The sequence below is a fragment of the Lepidochelys kempii genome, chromosome 11 (genome assembly GCF_965140265.1).
Source record: "Lepidochelys kempii isolate rLepKem1 chromosome 11, rLepKem1.hap2, whole genome shotgun sequence".
NCBI classification, from domain to species: domain Eukaryota; kingdom Metazoa; phylum Chordata; order Testudines; family Cheloniidae; genus Lepidochelys; species Lepidochelys kempii.
In genome coordinates, this window is record NC_133266.1 from 37,788,602 (window position 1) to 37,810,657 (window position 22,056).

The following is a 22,056-nucleotide window of genomic DNA, read 5'->3' on the forward strand; positions in this document are numbered from 1 at the left end:
ATGGGAGAGAGCTCTACTTTAGCTAAGATTTTCATGACAGCAGCTCATAACCTTAATGACAAAGCTCTCCTGCCAAAGATGAGAGTGACCTTACTGCAAGATGTGGAGATGTCAATGAGGAAACAAAGAAAATTTATCACGAAGCAGATGTGAAACCATTTGATTTTATGGATAGAGAAGCTGTGGGTGTCCCTTAACTACTCCAGGAGAACTCTTACTACATGGAATGCATAAATGCAGACTTTACAGGGCAGATGATAACTCCAAGGACTTCAGGGCCTGGTTTACTATTTCATCCCGGAAATTTAAGGGAGAAATTTCCTCCTGTGCCCCTTTGACTACAGCCATAGATGTGCTGTCCCAGACACAGGTTAGGCTTTTCCATAGGAAAGCTGTACAACTAGTGCAATTATACTACATGAAGATTAATCTAGTTTTCTTTGCATCACATATGGCTGATGAAGGCATAGCCACCACACAAAAGACTGCCACCTTATCAGGTTTACTTCCTCTTTCAATGGCAGTAATTTCCCATGGAACAACTTGGAATTTTTTTGAGGAATGGGACAAGAACCTGTGTCCTTGCCAACTACTTTAGAAATATGGCAAATCCTTCAGAATAAAAATATTTAGACAGAATCTGATTTGGCCCCTTTGAAGTCAGAAGCTTAGCTACAGACCTACTGCTTTAAAATTATAAACACACGTTAGTCCAGAAGGGTGGGCCAACTACTTCACTAACCACCCAGATAAAGAAATGTCTAAGTAGACTGTTTTCAGATGTTCCTAAATCTACTAGCAAAGACCCAATTTGTTAAATCTATGAAGTCTGGGATTTACTGGGCAGATGATACAGCTTTCAAACTGTTTAAGGAAGGGGGAAGAATGTGTCAAATCTCTGATCTATTCAAACAATATATACTTTTATCCTGAATGTCACCTCTAGCTCTGAACACTGATCTAAAGAAGCAGCAAGGAGTTCACTGAACAGCACCACAAAGCATCTCAGATCTTAACAGCCACTTCCAAAGAGATGAGCACACCACAGGTTAACTGGTTCCATGTTTGAGAGTTTCAGGCAGGAAGAATTTGAATGATTTCTTTGAATGTCAAGGAAGAGCACTGGGGTCAGAGAAAGAACAAGCACAGAATTCAGAGAATCCTGTTGTACCAAAACTTTTGCAGACTATCAGCCTCTATGTAGGACTCTGCAACACATCACTCGGGATTGGAGGATCCAAAGCTACAGGTGAAGAATGTATCCGTTTCATACATCCAATAAATAAGCATCTACATAGAACTTTGACAGTAAACCAGAAATCCCATTAGTCCATTTATACATGGCAGGAATCCCTTTTAGTCTCAGCATAAGAAGATGGCATTTAAAATGGTATTTATTTTGTGTTTATGGGTGACTGAATCAATCTATTCTATTGTACCACTGTACTGAACCATTATACTGCATATGGTATGAACCATTCTAATTACCAGTTATGCGTAGTACCAATACAGATTCTAAAAGGCTGAAAATTCTTTGGAGATATTTCAGCTACAGAGAAACAGCCATCATTCGTGTGAAGGAAATGGTAGTAATTAGTGTGATCCAGTTTTGAAGATTCATTAAAAAATAGCCAAATTGCTTATTTTAAATCAATACTTTTTACTAAGACTTCAAAGCTAGAAAGCATGAGCAGAATCTGCTTGAATTTCCTAGCCGTTTTACCCTCTGGGTAATCATTCCAGGCCCACCTACATAACCTTCATGCTCAACCCCTACTCAAAATTATTTACTACTCAGCAGAAAGGCTGCTGAACCAGGCCCTACAATTTTACCCCAATTTTTATAAATATAAGAATTGGAGGCTAACACAATATTTCCTCCTATCCAAGCTATTTGGGAGCAGTAAAGTAACAAAGGACAATTTACCTCTGTATTCGCCACTTCTTTTACTCTTCTTGACTGTAGAAGAAGTAGTTAGATATTAGCTGTTGTAGTTTATTTTATACTGTAAAAATACTTTCAAGAAAAAAATGAAAACACTACATTACTTTGTTAGCGTATCAGCAGTTAGTAGAAAACAACTTACCTTTTCTTGAGAAAATGCAGCTTTGCCTTCTTCACTCTTTTCATCCATCTCATCATCACTCCACTCCCAGTCCCCATCTTCTGTCTTATGAAGATGGCCACTGGAGCCAGGTACTCGTCTAACCTATGAAAAATGAAACAATAGATGTTTAGTTCTTGTACTTCAAAAGCCTTACTTGCATTCTGGTAACTAAGCAGACAGTTACAGTATATACCAGCTGTTTTTCAATGCTTTCATTCTGTAGTTTAATTCAGGAGAGAGGTCTCTTCACAGATCACCTCTCCTGATAATACTTGGGCTTTTAAAAAACATGTAATTGTGTGCGCCATCAGGAAAGGTTCCTTGGACTAATGGTGATTTATAGACCATCTTTTGAGAACCACAACTACTTGGGGCCAGAACTTACAAGCAATTACTGTACATAGCGCTCACTACTGTGAATAGCCCCTTTCTCTTAAATGGGACAGACCATTCATGGTACTATTCAAGGTTAAAGTTATACCTACTATTGTTCATAGGATATGAGCCTTAAGCATTTGGACTTTTGAAGTGTTTATGCAGAAACGTTAGTTGATGTTAAACTTCTAGATTAAAATTAAGTTCTACCTCTTTCTAACCCATGCAATACTATCCCTAAAAAAAATAAAATGTGTTGCTGTTGACATGGAACAGATTTAAGATGGATGGAGAAAAAGCTCTAAAAGCAAAAAATCCCTGACAAGCACAAAAATGTAGTGAAAACCTATTAAACACTTCTGACCTTTAAACTAAGTTTGCATCTTTATAAATAACTCCATAAAACGCATTCAGGCATGACTACGAAAACAGGAGGCATGCACGTAGCACGTTGCAGACTGGGCAAATGTATGTATATTAGGCAGTCTAATGAAGCACACACCAGGAGCATCCAGCAGCTAACTCCTAAATCAAAAAAATCAAATACCCTTCTGTTGCCATCTTGCTCTTTCTCAGAACCTGACATCATGCCTGTTTTCCCAGGATTCTGCTCAACCTACTTGAGCAAAACAAAACAGAATCAGACTACTCTTCACACACCTTGGAAAGCATTTATGAGACTCATGAGATTGCTAGAAGCACAGCATGATAATCAGCAGCCACACTGGTGTTTGATTATAATCAGTTTCCTTAATTATTTCAAATGATCAAACCAAGAAACAAGAAGTTGTCCACAGTGCAGAATTTTAAAAGCCTTTGCAGTTAAACTCAAGAGGATGCCTTTTTTAAAAATGGCCTATTGTAATAAAAGTATAAAATGGAAAAATTCTAATTTAAAAAAAAATCAACACATTGCAACAGGAAAAAGGGGACTATGAAGAGTTGTATGGTACTAGCCATTAATACATAATGGGGAGTACTTGTCATGACTGGGGCTTTGGTGGTCAGAGCCAGAGTTGGAGTCGAGCCAAGAGTCAGAGACCAAGGACAGGGAACTGGAACATGGCAGGAGCAGATCAGGAAAGTAGGAACCAGGAGCAAGGCAGGGAAGCAGGATCCAGGTGAAAAGGCAGAGTCCACTGTAGCTGCCAGACAGGAATTCAGCCAGTTATGTGGACAACTTCCTGTCTCGCTCTTTCTTTGGGTTTAAATAGAAAGCCCTATTTAAATAGGTCCTGGTGTTCCTCCAATCAGGGCCCAATGGAAGCCTTCTAGATGTAGCTTCAGGTTTCATGGTCTCTCTACTTGGTCAGTTGGTAGCAAGCCGCTGAGTAAGAGCAGAACAATGGGAACAGTGGAGCCAGGACAACAGTCCTGAACAGTCAGCTGGGAACCCTGTGGACCCAGGTTTGAGACCCATGGAGTCATGATAGAATGATGCACAGAAAGCAGTTTTCTGTACAATAAGAAATGCCAGATATGATAGCTTTTAAAGTTTTCTTTAAAAATAGTAATAATTCTTTGTAGTTATTACTTCCTTAATCAGGTGTAGATATTTAGCCTCAAAGGTTAAAAGGGTAGAGTAGCTCAGAGGTCTACACAACATTTTCTAGGCTCTTACAAAAAGATGACAGTTTGATTCAGGTTTGGTTTTATTTGTATCATTTCTCAGAAGAAACCAAAGTCCAAAGCTAGGTGTGCCCTGCTCTGAAATACAGTATGCATTTGTTTATTTAATCCTACCATGATAATCAACAGGCTGTGACAGGAAGACAAAGAAGTCACAATCATGAGAGGTGCTATTCTGCAACTGGGGGGGGGGGGAAGGTAATAGAGAAAAAGCAAATTCCCACTCAGACAGGATAGAGGATTTTTGGTTTTGCTTTTTAAATAGATTAAAATCTACATGGAAAGCTAAACTTGCAGAATCCATGTGATGGTGGTTACTCTCCAGTAGCTGCTTACTGCTAGCTGGGGAGCTACACAGCACAAGGTAGACTGCAGGGGATTTTAAAAATATTGGAGTGTGACTATTGCACTCTAACGTCACACCACATGCAGTACCTATTTGGCTTGACAATGAGAAACCAAACCAAAAGAGGTTTTAAACACCAGCTTCCAAAGAACTATGCAATACTATTAATGCAATGCAAAAAAGCTGCTCTGCAACCTATTTTAAATATAGGCTTAGAGTTAGACAAACAAGACAATGCAATTATTATTCTTTAACAGCTGCACTGAAACCTCTGAAATTACACCAGTCAAGCCAAAAATTTACTTTTCAGACATGTTATTTTATTTTCAACATCTATAAGCCTTTAGAGTCTGACACACTCATGCACTACACCTTTTGTGCTTAGCGCAGACACTTACGCCAATATTTTCAGTTGTTCGGAAGACCTCTTCTAATATAGTTATTTCAATGGAGTTTAATGGTGCTGGAAAAGGGCTGAAAGAGAAAGCCTTACTGATGAAGAATGACTGCACTAAGTTTTTTAACTGATTGCCTTTTAAGAAGCAATAAATAAATGCCTCAAGAAAAAATATGGTAATCAAAATATGGTGTTCAACTGAATATTTTTTTTTGAAAGTTGTCTGAAGGCAGAATAAGCGCAAATCTAGGCCAATAGGGATCAGCTGGATGTGAAAGACCACAGAACACATGTTTATGTGAAGGGAAATAGGAACCTCAGCTGCACCAAAAACTCCAAGCCACTGAACAGTAAATCACTTCCAAGGACTGCAACTGTGCAGAAATTCTGCACAAAACATTTTTTATATGCCATGAGAGCTTGACATTTATGTTCTCCGCAACTGGATTTTGAATAACTTGTGTTTGCCAGGATCAAGTGTGGATTCAGTGACTCAATACAAGCTCAGCTTTAGTTTAAACCACAGTCATCTTAATCTGCATACTGTCAACAGGTACCAGTGAACTTGTTTAAGTAGGCTGGAGTGGGGAGAAGGAGGTTAATGGCAAAGCAGTGGGGAGAGAAGAAAAAAAAAAAAAAGAGCCGCACTCTTATTTCCCTCTTTCACACAGCCTTACAACTGGCAATATTACAGATGGGTCGGAACTACGCTAACGGGAAATCGTTGCAATAGGAACATTATCTATCTTGAGATGTATCCTTAACATTGTGCAGCCCTCGCACCTTCTTCAGTTTTCTAGTATTCCTGAATTGGCTCATTCACGTTATACAATTGTACAAATATGCACAAAATACATTTAAATAAGTATATTGAGGCTGATGTGAACATTCAGGCTAGCATTTAACCACTTGCAAATTATGGAAAATGAACATTTACAAGCCAGAACAGCAGAACAAAATTCAAACTATACATCAGCCACAGAGCTTTACCCTGTCTGAAATTGTGGCAGCCAAAAGAACAATTTAGTCATCATACATTTAAGACATTTGATATTTTTCTAAAAGATCTGCTCCAGGAATTATTGGGGGTCAGTTTATGGTCTGGGTTATACAGGAGTCAGACTAGATGATCAATGGTCCTTTCTGACCTTGGAATCTATGAATCCAACATACCTTTCTGCTCTTGAAAGTGCCATCTACTGGACCAAATATGTGCAATGGAGAACTCTTTCCTCCAAACTCCGGCCTGGAACAACTGCCAATGCAATCCCACAATCTCTGGGGCTATACTTAGCTACCACTTCAATCCCAAAACTTCCCACTTGTTTCCCAGGAACCAAAAGCAGCCGACTCAGCAGTTAACTCTTCATTTCCCATAGAAACAGTCAATGCTCACATGTATTACCGTGGCCAGCACTAGGAAGTCCTGTATCAGGTGTGCTGCTGGATAGTCAGAGGAACACATCTGGAATCCGGTTAGCCTCTGATGTGAGTTGAGCAAGACATTCAACTTCACCAAGAGCACAAGCAACAATCAGGTCTCCAAAACTACATCCAAGCAGTGCAGTGGATCGATGGGACAGCCAACAAAGTAGAGAGCAATCAATTGGCTAAAGATGGTACTGAAAAGCCAAGGAAGCCAACGGTGCTTCTGTGAACTCCCTATCTTCCTGTCTCTTTTACAAGGAATTTGACTAGGTGCCGGGGACTGCAGCAAGCACTGAGCCCATAGTCGTGCACACCAACGTGCTGAGCAGAGATGGCACCCATATAACCTCCTCTTGGCCCCCGCAGGCAGAGAGCCAGAGCCTGGGGCTGAAACCGGTAACCAGAAAGTCTATGCTGCCAGAGCAGCTACAGCATGCCCTGTGTCCGTGCTCAGAGGAACTGTTTGGGGGTGCTCTGGGGAGCAGTCCACTGCAGAACAAGCATCAGAGCAAGTGCCAGAGCCACAGATGGAGCCTGGTAAGTTTCTGGTGCCATGTTTATTAATGCACCGATGGAAGGATTTCCTGCTTATGGGCCTATTGAGTTATCAATACAAGCTATCCTCCAAAGCACTTGCAACCCTCTCAGCTTGGTATCATCTGCCAACTTTATAAGTGTACTCTCTTTAGATATGCCATTATCTAAATCACTGATGAAGATATTGAACAGAACCAGACCCAGAACTGATCCCTGTGCCCATTCAATATGCCCTTCCAGCTTGACTGTGAACCACTGATAAACTACTCTCAGGAAACCGTTTTCCAATCAGTAATACACATACATCCTAGATGGAGCTACTATAAGACAGTATCAAAAGCCTTACTAAAAATCAAGATAAACCACATCTATTGCTTTCCCCCAGCCACAAGGTTTGCTGCCCTGACAAAGAAAGCTAGCAGGTTGATTTGACACAATGTGTTCTTGACAAATCCATGCTGTTAGTTTACACCTTATATTCTAGGTATTTGCAAACTGATTGCTTAATTATTTGTTCTATTATCTTTCCAGGTACTGTAGTTAAACTGACTTATCTGTAGTTCCCTGAGTTGTCCTTATTTCCCTGTTTATAGATAGGCACTATATTTGCCCCTTTTCCAGTCCTCTAGAATCTCTCCCATGACTTCTTGAAGATAATTGCTAATGGCTCATATCTCCTCAGTCAGCTCCTTGAATAGTCTAGGATATATTTCATCAGGCTTTGGTGACTTGAAGACATCTAACTTGTCTAAGTAATTTTGAACTTGTTCTTTCTCTATTTTAGCCTCTGATCCTACCTCATTTTCACTGACATTCACTATGTTAGATGTCCAATCACCACCAACTTTTTGGTGCAAACGGAAACAAAAACGTCATTTAGCATTTCTGCCATTTCCACATTTTCAATTATTGTTTCTCCTCCCTCATTGCGTAATGGGCCTACCCTGTCCTTGGTCTTCCTCTTGCTTCCAATGTATTTGTAGAATGTTTTTTGTTACCCATTAGGTCTCTAGCAAGTTTAATCTCGTTTTGTGCCTTGGCCATTCTAATTTTGTCCCTACATATGTGTGTTTGTACTTTGACCTAGTTTCCACCTTTTGTAGGACTCTTTTTTGAGTTTCAGATAATTGAAGATTGCTTGGTTAAACCAGGGTGGTCTCTTACCATACTTCGTATCTTTCCTCTGCAGTGGGATAGTTTCCTCTTACGCCCTTAATAAGGTCTCTCTGAAAAACTACCAATTCTCTTGAACTGTTTTTCCCCTTAGACTTGCTCCCCGTGTAAGCTTACCTACTAAACTCCACGAATTTGCTAAAGTCTGCCTTCTTGAACTCCATTATCTTTATTGTGCTGTTTTTCCTCCTACCTATTCCAAAAGACATCTGAAGTCTCCAGTCTGGTGTGTGAATAAAATACAGCCCATTGATAAAGTATCATTTTTGACCTTTAATTAAAGCTGCCCCTTTCATGCAGTGGAACATGTACTTTGAAAAAAATAATATGGTCAGACAATGTGCTCCCTTTTTTCCCCTCTTCTCCCCCCCCCCGTTCTTTTCAAGGCCTTCCACCTCCACACAGGGCAAACACACGGCATCAGCAGCCTGGAAGTGTGGGCCAACCTACTGCAAGCAAGGGGAAGGAATCAGATGAGCTGATGGGAGAGCTGCTACATAAAACAAATCAGTATGCAGAATTCCAGAAGGACCAAATGGCATATCAAAATGATACGGATGAAAGATGGGAGGAGAGAAAGAGGCTGCAAAGTGTGAGGAGAATTTGATGGACAAATTCCTGGACCATGACTGCGGGTTGAGGGAGGAAGACAGAGCACAACAAGAGCTGCTTGAGCAGTTACTTGCACTCATCACTACCAGGCTGCAGGCCCCAGTGCCACCTTCAGCTCCTGCCCCACAGCGAGTCCCCTCCACACTATAATGCCCTGCAGGCTATGCATCATTTGGACAACTTCGGGGGTGGCTGGATCATGTCACAGGCAATGAACAATAGCAAATTGAACAGATAAATGTACCCTGTGCATTCATACACTAATACAATCGCAGCCCACACATACAGAATGCACCAGAAAACCCAAGGAGAACAAAGAGAGAAAACAGACACCCAGAAATAGCTGGCCATTTCGTTTGGGAACCCTAACCTTTGACTGTTTTGGAACTGAGTTTACTAGGTTGTAAGTTTTAATGACAGATGGTCTACCTTTCTGGTTCGTACATTAGTATGTAAATAACTGGGTGCAAGGCTATATATAATAAAGTTTGCTATTGTCATATTAGAGGTGGCACAGACTTTAATGAATGTCACTACACGTCCATTCTCAGTAACCATTCACAATACAAATTTACAAACTGTCTTCACAATAATCCATAAACTGAGTTGCAGTCCATGGCCAGTATTAATGAAAAGTGTTGATGTTATGCATTTTATGAAAATGTTTACAAAATTCACAATATCTAATACAACACATTGACAAATATCTTCCCACAGCTTCCCCATACCCTACATAACACAACCTCAAATACCATTTCATTGCTCTTCATGCATGGGACCATGCAAACTCATTATGTAGGAGCACAAAGCATCCCAGATTTCTGTTGCGCATGTGGATCCAGCCCTAGTCATGACAAGTGCCCAGTCTGGCTGTACATTGCGTATCTGTTTAGAAATCCAGCAGTGTCTTGAATCCACTCCTGGTAAAAATGTTCCCCCATGTTCTCGCAGACGTGGTGCAGAATATAAGAAGCCACAATAATGTGGACTGCATTGATGACACTGACATCTAAATGATTTAGAAGGCTGTGACAAGAGGATTTCAATCTGCCAAATGCACATTCCACCACCATCTTACAGCTACTCTGTAGCTGAACCTCTTCTGCCAGGTTCTCTGAAATCACGATACGGTTTCATAGCCATGGCAATGAGGGGTAAGCGGCATCCTCTAGGACAACAGTGGGGACAGTGACTCCCTTTATAAAAGGGTCATTGGGTGGAAATAACGTCCCAGCTTCTCCGTGAAGCTAAAGTCTCAATCTCTGGAATACCCTGGCATCATGCACCCTGCCAATGCATCCCATGTTTGTGGCTATGAATCTGCCCTTGTGGTAGCTTAACGATTTATGTATTCACGTGCTCCTTGTGGAGGGCGAACTACAGGCACGAGTCCCATCACTGGCCCCAGCGCAGTTTGGAAAGCCCAGTCTCTCAGATCCAGCAATAATTTCAGGAACTTTTGCTATGACCACCATCTCTGGGTGCACCACAGTCCTGATCATCTCACAAACCTTGGCCACAATCAATCCCACAGTTGATTTGGCAACTCCAAATTGATTAGCCATGGACCTGTAGCAGTCTGGGGTAGCCAGCTTCCAGATGGCTATATTGACCTGCTGCTGGACTGGCACACACCCTCAGGCGGGTGCCTTGATGCTGGAGGTTAGGGGCAAGCGATACAGCCTGCAGAAACATCTGCTTCTTCGTGGAAAAATTCTGGACCCACAGTAGGTCATGCCAACTCTGCACAATGATGCAAGCCCACCAGTCTGTGCTTATGGCCCCACTCTAGAAGCACTGGTCTACACAGGGAGAACATGCAGCTAAGACAATAGGCACGAGCAGCATCAGCTGGGGGACAGCTCACATCTCAGCCATCCCCTCCAAGAATCGTCTTCGGCAATTCAAAAACTGCCACTGACTCGTCCACCAGAGTCTCTCAGATGTGCCACCCGTTTCCCAAAACAGGACTGAAAGAACAAGGTTCTTCCACTGGGTTGAAGAAAGTTTTGATGGTTCTGCTTACTAGGAACATGTGGACACAAAACGGATCAGCTGGATGCGTTGGCATGCTAAAACCACCCAAACACTTCTGGTCAACATCAACCAGATGGACAGATGAGTTCTCCCACCACCCACTATGAAACACACCCTAAAGCGGCTACAGTTGATGAAGATGGTAGGAACCTTGGGATACAACAGTATATGCCCACAGAAGCTGAAGTTGTAATTCAGGTCTGCATAGAGCACCCTGGACACGTCAGCACAGTTGTGAGGCCCAAGTTTCCTATTCAGCGTGGCTGCTCATGCATGACTTTGGAAACTCTGTGACCTGCATCTGCAAACTCAAAGACCCGGGCTTAGTATGCTGTGTAGACCTATCCCAAATGGGCAGAGAAGTGTGTGGTTTGGGATCACACTATATAACTGTTAATTTAGAAGTCTACCGTCAGAATGTGCTATACAGAGAGAGAATGTTATAATCTCCTGTTTGCCCCCCATTAATGTAGCATCTCAGCAGCTCATACTCTAATGTATTTCTCCTCATCACACCTCTGTACGATAAAAAAAAGTAGTATTCTCTCCATTTTACAGATGGGGAATGGAGGCACTAACAGAATAAGTGACTTTCCCATGGTCAGATATGATCTATGGGGGAGCAGAGAAGTGAACTCAGATCTCTCAAGTCCTCTCTAAAGGATCATGGAAAATTATTTAAATATGTATAAAAACCTAATAATTTATATGTCTGTATTGGGTTTAGTCATAACATGCAGTATTAACAGTTTGCCCTCATGAAAGGTTGGTATATCTCAGAGTAACATTACTTAGACTGAGGGAAAGAGGAACAGCAAAAAGAAGAAGAGATTCCAATTTGGGTTCTATTGTCTTCAAAGAATAAAGGCCTTTTGCAGTACAGGAGGCAAACTGATTTGTAACTTCAGCTAATAAAGAAAACAATGAGACCCTTCAGTTTTACAAAGACAAATTAACATGTATTAGGAAACATGTTTCACATGAATCAGTAGAGTGTGCAGGGAATAAAAATGAATTTGAATGGCTGGCATTTAAACTGTACCCAGCACAAAAGCAGCTCAGCACATTGTACTCTGCAACCGAAAGCAGTCTGTGGGAGAGGAAAAAAGATTAACAAGCTGCTGCCAACATCATCACAGCTGCGGAAGGAAGGAAGACAATATGAATGTCAGCTGGAACTGAGAATGCTTGGACAAATTAGGGAATGAAAAAAATCATGACTATGACAAAAAAATATTAAAAGTCAAATTATCCAAAGGAACAACTACAACAAGTTTCTGCGGGGATTGGCCCTCCTGTGCATGCTTTTGGTAGCCAAAGGTAAAGTACTTATCCTAACAATATACACAAGGTTTATAAATCCAAAGATTTAAAAATTAAAAAGAGGTGACAGCAAATAATTTTTATAAAAACAATTTAATAAACTCAAAGGATTAATATGCCCAATATGCAGAGATCCACATAAAGCATTCAGGCAAATGAGATTGCACACAAAGATAAACAAGGACTGCATGCAAAGAGCAATACTACTATCTTTGGAACTTGCCAGAAGCTAACCCCACCAAATGAGGCTGTAACCCAAACCCACCTAAATAATGCAGCAAGAATTCCAGTGTCATAAAATGAAAGCTGCACACAAACTACAGAGACCTGGTGATAGGTAGAATATTAGCACAAGAGATAGTCACAATATTTAATTTTCACTAAGCAGTCTTCTAAGGCTAGATAGAACCGCAGTATGTAGATCTTTATTAACAGGGGGTCTGATTTTTGATTTTCTAAAAAAAAATGGGGGGAGGGGGAGGAGAGCACTTCCTCAATAAGTTCTTTGCACACTTACTACGAATAGCTATCCAAACCGGTCATAAAAATAAATCTCTTTTAAACACATTTATAGTCTTTAATTTAGATTTCTGTTTATAAGATACATATGGAAATATGGAAAACTAGAGTATACATACAGTAAGGTAAGTAAAAATACATTGACTTTTGCATAATTTAAATGTGATGTGACATGATCAAAGTCACATTATGAACAGAAGTCATTCTGGTACTGAAAAAAATACCATGCATCTTGTACTGCCAATCACAGAAGGGTAGGTTTAGCATATCTTTGTTTTTGTTTTCTTTTAAAGAGGGTTTTAGGTGCTCTGCAAGCAAGTTAAAGGATCTATCATTAAATTAAGAGAGCTGGCACTCACTGTGTGCATCATAAACTACATCATCAGGCACTTATTTCTGCTTCCTCAGGATACATACGCTACATAGGAACATAAGATTTGCCATACAGGCTGGTTTGCGGTTGTGACACAGAGGTCCATTAGCGGTTCACTACTCTGTGTCAGTAACTCGTCCGGCCTGACACATTCACTACACCTAATGCATTATGGTCATCATCTGTATAATATACAAACAGCTAACACCCAAAAATTCTTGTGAGATATATATACACGGGGTGTGTACACAGAGTTACGGATACGTGCTTGAATTATATTCTTAAAATGTGTTTGGCAAGGAACACATAAGCAGTCTGCCTTAGACAATGGAATGTGTATTTGCTTGTCTGACCAGCATGGTTGTCAGGCAGATACAATGAGGGGACATGAAGTAAAAAAGCCATCCAAGTAGCAAATGAGGGAGACAGACTGTGGATTATACAGACAGTGGGTCTGAACATCAAACGATAAGCAGTTGAACCAATTGATTGTGTACAGTAATACTGTACTATAAAAGTACATTGAGTAAGGTCTTTATGAAAGTCTGGGACACACTGGAGATTACTATCATTGTGAAATGTATGTATTAATGTTAGGTGAGGAATTCTAGTCTAGTAAGTCTTTGTATACACCCCATACATACATCACACAAGAATTTTCAGGACCAGCATGATAGAACTTTGTATAAGATATCTTACATGACACCTTTTAGATACTACACCTAACACACTGTTGATATAATCTGTATGTCAGGACAAGTGTTACTAACACAGTAATGAACCATCAAGGGGCCTCTGTCACACTGTAGCATTCATGCAGGGTTCATGTACTTGGCAACATTCAGGGCACACCCAGAGTGTTGTGTAGGAGCAGTGCACACACGGCTCCTCTCAAGGGCATGAACTTTGGAATCTCGCCCAGATGACATGAACCGTGGGAAGCCTCCCAGGACTGGGCTCAAGACCCAAGAGCAAGGAATGCGGTAAATAGATATTGGTAAAAAACAATATTAAACAAAACCAGTGTATTCCTTTTATCTGTTGGAGTATGTAATGCGCGGGGGGAGAGAAAGAATAAAAGAGAGGGTGGAAAGCTGACAGGAGACGAGCCCGTCGGCAGACCAGCCTGCTTGCTTGCTTAAAGCCTTGTTCTGTCTTGTATTTGAACCGCAACAACTGGCGCCCAAACATGGGGCCATCAGCACTCACCTCGCCCAGCAAGGGTTTCAGACGTGTCACTCATCCGCTTCGCGGATCCCGGTGAGTATTTTTAGTTGTGGTAAGCATGGGAAGCTCCCTCTCTGCTTTGCAAGTGCAACACCGCAATGAGCTACAGTATTTGCTGCGTAAGGCTCAGCATGATTGCCCCACTCGAGAACTCACTCTCCTGCTACAGGAGGTGAGTGCCCAATGCCCGTGGTACCCTGAAGCCGGAACCCTTAAGCTAGCGGACTGGGAGCGGTTGGGCCAGACATTGCACAAAGAGCCTTGGGCGCCCGTGCAGGCTTTACATGCCTGGCACCTCTGCCGCAACGCGATACAGCGTGTCACCTCGGAAAGGCCCTCCCTCGCGCCAATAGAGAGGCTGGTGATCTCGCCACTCCCATCCGCTCCTGCAGCCATCCCCCCTCCTGGCGATGTGACACAGCGTGTCGCCTCGGAAAGACCCTCTCCCGCGCCAATAGAGGGGCTGCCGATCTCACCACCCCCGTCCGCTCCTGCAGCCATCCCTCCCCCTGCTTCGCCCACAGCGCCTCAATTACTGCCGCCTTCTTTGTCTTCCCCTCTGGAGCCAGTGAGCGGTCTCCGGGGCCCCCCTAGGGGGTCCTCAGCATCTGCTCAGGGGCTCTCGCTGGTGCAACAAATGGTTCACGCAGCGAAGACTCGCCCAGATCTTACAGCAGAGGAATTAGCTGATCTAGTCTCAGTTTGCCTGGTGACCTGGCAGGATGATGGCCAGGGCAACCAGCTTACAAACTGGGTCAGTTTGCCTTACTCGGTGATCAGAGAGGTAAAGAAAGCGATTCGCGAGTTCGGCCTCACTAGCACGTATGTACGTGGTCTCCTTAAAGGGCTAGGTACTGGGTACACCCTGGTCCCTGAAGATTGGAAGGCGCTGTTGCGCATGATGCTGACACCCAGTCAGTATGCTATTTGGCTTAGTGAGTATCAGCAGATGGCGGAACGCCAAGCCCAGGTATATATAGCGCAAGGTGTCACTTATTAGCAGGGGAGGCCCGTTTGCCACCATTCAGATGCAGTTTCAACTCCAGCAGGCCGTCTTCCCCATTATTTCTGCCTGCACCCAGCATGCTTTCCGGAAGGTCCCGGATTCAGGCAAGCCTACCAAAAGCTTTGCCAGTATCCGTCAGGGTGCATCAGAGTCCTTTATGGATTTTACCAACAGATTGCAGGAGGCTATCCTCCGACAGGTGGATAACCCTGTGGCAGCTCAGGAGATTCTGTTAAAAATGGCGGTTGAAAATGCGAACGAGGATTGCCGCCGTGCTCTCCAGGCGGCACAAGCCGCTGGCGTTCTAGAGCTGTCGGACATGCTGCGGGCGTGCCAAAACATCGGCACACAAGCACATAAAGCTGGGGTTCTGGCCGCCGCCCTGCGGAAAAGCAGGAAGGAGGGGAAGCGTTGTTATCGCTGTGGTAAGGAGGGTCACTTTCAACGGGAGTGCCGCTCATCGACGGCGCCCGCCCGCCCCTCAAAGAAGTGCCCCAAGTGTCGGAAGGGCTATCGCTGGGCTAATCGGTGTCGTAACAGGTCGGGAAACCGCACAACGGGTCCCCCCCGAACCCAGGACCAAACAGGGGTGTTCCCCACTCAGACAACTGTTCCTCTGCCTTACAATCCATAGACTCCATGAGGTCGGCGACTGCCTGAAGTGCAGGGCTTGATTTGATTATGCAGGAGGATGCTGATTTTCAGTTGATTTTCGGGGGAGGTTTGCGCCATACCTACACAGGTGACGGGACCTCTCCCTGCCAGATTTGTGGGTCTGGTTCTTCCTCGCTCACATGCTGGGAAACAGGGTTTTTTTGTCATCCCAGGGGTCACTGATGCCGATTACACCAGTGTTATTAAGGTTCAGGTGTGGACCCATCTTCCGCAGTCGCTCCCGCGTGGACGGTCAATTGCACAATTGATTTTAGTCCCCTATCAGGTGCCAGCCGCAGAGGATCGAGCCCGGGGTGGAGGCGGCTTTGGATCGACGCTGTCTCAGTCGCCGCCTCACGACATGTCCTCTCAACTTGTTGCTCTAACAATGTCGCTCCACCCCCTCGAAACCTCAGTTAACACTTCTTTTAAATAATTTTCCTTTTACAGGACTGGTGGACACTGGAGCTGACGTTACGGTGATTTGTGATCAGGACTGGCCAGTCAGTTGGCCAACAGTTCCTTCTAAAGAGTTGTAGGGGACAGGGGGTAGCAAACCCGGGCGCCAAAGTTTGTCTTGGGTCACGGTATCTAAACCAGGAGGCCATGCCCTTGCTACAATCCGCCCTTTTGTGCTCCCTGTCCACCTCAATATTTGGGGCCGTGACTTACTTGTAAAGCTGGACACCACCCTCGATATTAATATATAATGACCCAAAACCCTCCCTCACCCACCTTGCCCTCCGCATTACCACTGGTATGGCAATTCTTAGAGCCCGTATGGATTGACCAGTGGCCCCTCCCCCTAGAAAAGCTGAAAGCGCTTCATTCGCTTGTACAACAACATTTGCATGCACAGCGCTTGGAGAGCTCCATTAGTCCTTGGAACACCCCGGTGTCCGTTATTAAGAAAAAATCTGGTGCATGATTTAAGGGAAATAAATAAACGCATCCAACCCATGGGCCCCTTGCAGTTTGGGTTGCCAAACCCGAATTTAATTCCTCAAACCAATCAGCTTTGTGTGTTAGATTTAAAAGATTGTTTTTTCACAATCCCCCTTTGCCCACAAGATCGCGAAAAATTCGCGTTTATGGTGCCAGAATATAATAATCAGCAACCCTCTCAAAGGTAGCAGTGGAAGGTCTTGCCCCAGGGAATGCAAAATAGTCCAACCTTGTGTCAATTTTGTGTGGATCGGACCCTCACCCCTTTTCGTGCCCGATACCCCACACTAAAGGTCTACCGTTATATGGATGATATTTTGCTTAGTGGTCCCCAGGTTACAGCACAACAGCTTGAATATTTGTCCCACATTCTCGGCCAAAATGGCCTGTTAGTGGCACCAGAAAAAATCCAACGCTCTTATCCCTACCAATATCTCAGGCATAAGGTTTTACAAACCTATGCTGCCCCTGTTCGCCCGGAAGTGGTTCTACCCCAACCCCTAACCCTCGTTAAATTACAACAAATTTTGGGTCATTTAAATTGGATTCGACCCTACTTCTGTCTCCCCACATCGATGCTGCAGCCGTTGTTCAAGCTCCTACGTGGAGCTTGGGCACCGGGCGCAGTTATTGCCATCACTGAGGAGCACATTGCCTGCATTCAACAGATCAATGCAGTGTTGAGTCAGCAGTTTGTGGAAAGACTCACTGAGGTTCATCCCCTGCGGTTAGTTCTCCTTGCCACCCCTCATATGCCTACTGCGGCTCTGTTTGTACCTCGTACAGACACAGCCGTCTCTATTATAGAGTGGATATATTTGTCTTCCACTCCTCCCCGGAACATTTATCCTTATTTAGACGCCCTGTCCGACCTTGTTCGTAAAGCCCGCCACCGTGCAGTGCAACTCACGGGCATGATTTAATTGTCATTGTTTTCCCCTTATCACGTAGTGAATTTGATTCCTTGCACCACACCTCCTTGGTCTGGCAGGTTGCTCTTTGTGATTATGTGGGAGAGATTTCTTATAATCCCCCAAAAGATCCTCGGTTGGTGATCACACAAAAGGTGCCACTAATCGTACATCGTCTTAGCCGCTCTTGACCTATTGTTTCAGCTATCACTCTTTTTACTGATGGCTCTCCACATTGCGGTGTTGTCACCTATCAATTAGGTGACCCCCCTTGTTGGCATTCTCGTTTTATGCTGCCTCAGCGTTCTGCGCAGCGCTCAGAACTGGCTGCTGTTATTTTGGCCTTTCAACTTTTTGCTGATTGTCCCTTTAATTTGATTGTGGACACACATTATGTTTATCAGGTAATTGATCATTTACCCCTTGCCCTCATTACCCCTCAGGTCGATGCGGACCTTCTTCACCTGTTTTTGTCCTTACAGTATCTCATCACCACTCGTAATTTTCCTTATTTTGTTACTCATATTTGCAGTCATACCCCTCTGCCTGGGCTACTCACTGAAGGCAATGCGTGCACTGATCGCGCGTTACGTGGTCAGGTAAATTCTCTCTTTTCTGACCCCATCGAAAGCCATTCCTTTTTTCATCAGTCTGCCTCTGTTTTGGCCCAACAGTTTCACATTCCTGCTGATCATGCACGTTCTATTGTTAGTTTCTGCCTCCACTGTGCCACTGCTGCCCCTACCTTTTCTTATGCTGTTAACCCTAGAGGTACCACAGCGAATCAACTGTGGCAAATGGATGTCACTCACGTGCCACAATTCTGCCCCTATTCGTTTTTACATGTTTCCATTGATACCTATTCAGGATTCCTCTGGGCGACCCCACAGCATGGGGAAGCCACTCCCAAAGTTATTCACCACTTGCTAGACTGTTTTGCTGTTATGGGTCGCCCGAGCCAGATAAAAACGGATAATGCCCCAGCCTATTGCTCCACAGCCCTCTCCACCTTTTGTGCCCAATGGGACGTCCGTCTCAAACACGGGATCCCTTATAATTCCACAGGCCAAGCTACTGTTGAACGTGCAAATCGCACGCTAAAAACCTTGCTTGATAAACAATTAAAACAAGGGGAGCTGCGTCTCCGAACCTTAGGAGACATTCAGCAACAATTGCATATCCTTTTGTTTACTTTAAATAATTTAACACTGAATACAGATCAGCAGACCCCCGCGGATTGGCATTTTCATAAGTCCGAGGTACTGGAAAGACCGCGTGTCTATTACCGTCAGCTGCCCGATCCGCAATGGTTGGGCCCAGTACCTTTAATTACTTGGTGTCGGGGATATGCTGCTGTCTCTCTCCCTGCAGGACCATTGTGGGTTCCGGCCCGTTGCGTGCGACCGGCACTGAAACAGCATGGCGTGGCACCAGGGGCTGTTGAACCCCATACCGGAGTTTCAGCTGACCTTGGAGGAGAACGCGGTGCCTCCCGGGTCGACAATAGCGGGACAGAGACGGAGGTGACGTAGCGTCCCAAGCCAGCCCGTGACATGGGGAGCAGTGAAAGCATTGGTCACCGCAGCTCAACAAAGACTGGAAGCAAACCAACAGCCAGAGACTCCTGAGACTCTGTCTGTGGCCATTCTCGCCCAAATCACTGCTAATTCTGTATTGATTGTGTGCCTTATGTGCCTGCTATTTCCTGTAGGGGTTGACTTGGGAGCGCCTCCTCCGTTATGGGCCCGAATGACATATAACCTATGGGAAAAATTGGCTTCAATAGCAAATGTTACCCACTTTTGTTTATCTGATTTTGTAGCAGCTGAAGAATTGTTAGGTACGTGCCTTATTCCAGTATGTCATCACCATGAGGAAACAGGGAATGAGACGATGCTCGCTGCTTACGCGAACTTCTCTTCCCAGTACTCTAGCATGGCTAATTGGGGCCCGGCCAATTACACTTTACCTTCTTGGGCTTATTTTTTGCTGTTGCTGTGTGCAATGTATTTCCTTTTTGTTAAGGCTTTGTCGAGACCCGCCCTGGCAGGCTCCACGAGTTATGACCTTGTCTGTCCGGGAGTTAATTGGCTTGCAAAAGCAAATTGATGGCTACCATGAGATGGCCGAGCACAAATAAACAAAAAAGGAGGGGATGTAGCATTCATGCAGGGTTCATGCACTTGGCAACATTCAAGGCACACCCAGAGTGTTGTGTAGGAGCAGTGCACACACGGCTCCTCTCAAAGGCACGAACCTTGGAATCTCTCCCAGATGACATGAACCGTGGCAAGCCTCCCAGGACTGGGCTCAAGGCCCGAGAGCAAGGAATGCGGTAGATAGATATTGTTAAAATAAGAATATTAAACAAAGCCAGTGTATTCCTTTTATCTGTTGGAGTATGTAATGCGTGGGGGGAGAGAAAGAATAAAAGAGAGGGTGGAAAGCTGACAGGAAACGAGCCCGTCGGCAGACCAGCCTGCTTGCTTGCTTAAAGCCTTGTTCTGTCTTGTATTTAAACCGCAACAGTCACACTTCCCGCCCCCCACATTGACACAGTACCCATCTGGGTCACCCAAGCCAATAACCGAAGTGCCAGAACCCTAGACCTGAGAAACCAGATCTCTTACCACCCTGCGTCTGCCCTGCTCCCAGTGGAGTTCTGGCCCATAGCTATCCATAGCTGTGCCAGCCTCTCTCCATACACAATTTTTTGGACCACAGTACCTTCCAGCTGTGGCTCAGTTTCCCTACATTTCCCCCTCTGCTTTGCTAGCTGTGCTAGGGTCTCACTGCTCCTAGCAAACCCTGGCCACAGCCCCACTCAACTGACTCAGTTTCCCCAGTGAGGGTTTACCTCCTCGACCACGGAGTCTGGCTATTGCAATCTTGTACGTGAGCCCTCGGGCTCAACCTTGTTACATGATTACAGAAAACACACCAAGAAAAGACATTTCCCACATTTCCACATTCAGAAACCAGAATAACCTTTAGTGTCCATAATGACTCATGCTACAGGCAGAACAATGGGGTCGATCACACCCACATCTGTTTGTCTGCTAGCCTCTGATCAGGTGGCACCATTATGTACTTCCTCCTGGGTCCCATGGGTATGACTTAACCCTCTTCTGTTCGAGCTGGCTGCATCAGGTTGCTCCAGCACTATCACCATGCTCTGACACCTGGCCTGCAGCTCTTCCCATCTCGCCTTCCCTAGCAGCCTTTTCCACTCCAGCCTCCACAGCTCGGGACCTTTCTCCATTGCTGAGGGATCTAGGGAAGCCATCTGCTTGGTTTCCGGCATACCCTGCTGGAGAAAAAGGGACGCCCCAAATAGGGCTCAGAGGGGGAAGGGACCCATGGCATACAAGTGCAGCATGACCACTATGCTCAGATTTCTTCTGAGTGGCTGCTGACAGACCCCCATACACTCAGCTCTTCTAATTGCTTCTTGATGAGCTCAGTGCATGTTTCTTTGCTCCTCCTGCCTTTTCTGCTTCTTACTCATCTTTACACTTCCCTTTGCTCTATTTCCTTCCCAAAATAAATGGAAAATAATAAAAGTATAACCTTTAACTGTTCCCAGACTTCTCACTTGAGAATCACAAGCTATTTTACCAATGCTCAATGTGTAAGCCTTAGTTAAAAGAGCAAGCTGCCTGTAAATCCTGTTTAACTAAGCCAATGTGATGCTTGGGGTTCAACCCAGACCAGTAAGTGGTTGTGTCACCACCTGTCTGGCAACTCCGGATACCCTTCTGCTTGTATGCCGGCTGTTGGTGTGCAGGCTGTGAGCCACAGCAGCACAGCATTTAAGGCACACAAAGTGGCAGGGCAGGTGGTGACAACCCCTTACTGGTCTGGGTGGAATCCCAAAGCATCAGTGGTTCAGTAGGTCTGGTATCCCATCTGCAGCTGTGATTCATACCTAGAGTTTCAGGGACAGTGGAAGTTCCCTGAAGTACACCAAACAGTTGTGTAACTCTGTACAGGACATAGGGGACTCCTTCCTGGCCCCTGCAGCAGTACGCTTATGTGCGAAAGCACTAAACATTCTTTGATGTAAAGTGAACAGATATAAATATAATTGGTCACAAAATTATTCAGCCCTTGTTAAGATGCAAATAGAGTTCTTAACCTTGATCTCCAACCACAAACTCTACAGGCTAACTAGGCACTATGGGCCCAATCTCAATGCTCCTAGGTCACCCATGTGTCTCGGGTATTTGTACAACTCTTATTGTCACAGTCCCTAGGTTCTGAAGTTATCTCACTTACTTCAATGGACGTGGGAGAGTCAAGATTATTCACAAGAGTAACTTTGCAGAATCAGGCCTTCTGAGATATATGCCTATCCTTTGTTCGTTGTAAATTTCCTCAAGTGACCATTTGTTCTCGTATTATGGGGACAGAATTAAAAAGGAGACACCAAGTATTTTTCAGTGAGATTTTTGCG

The 22,056-nt window shown here is 44.3% G+C and overlaps 1 protein-coding gene across 3 annotated transcripts in view; it reads right to left on the reverse strand.

Moving 5' to 3' along the window:
• Window positions 1-22,056, reverse strand: part of STK39 (serine/threonine kinase 39) — a 198,994-nt gene that overhangs the window by 79,672 nt on the left and 97,266 nt on the right. For 2 of the 3 annotated variants that reach the window (XM_073305735.1, XM_073305733.1), the window contains 3 exons: window positions 3,031-3,099; window positions 2,088-2,210; window positions 1,928-1,960 (listed from right to left, as the gene is read on the reverse strand). In XM_073305735.1, the coding sequence (XP_073161836.1) occupies window positions 1,928-1,960; window positions 2,088-2,210; window positions 3,031-3,099 (225 nt within the window). The remainder of the gene's footprint in view (window positions 1-1,927; window positions 1,961-2,087; window positions 2,211-3,030; window positions 3,100-22,056) is intronic. The other variant, XM_073305734.1, reaches the window with a different exon arrangement.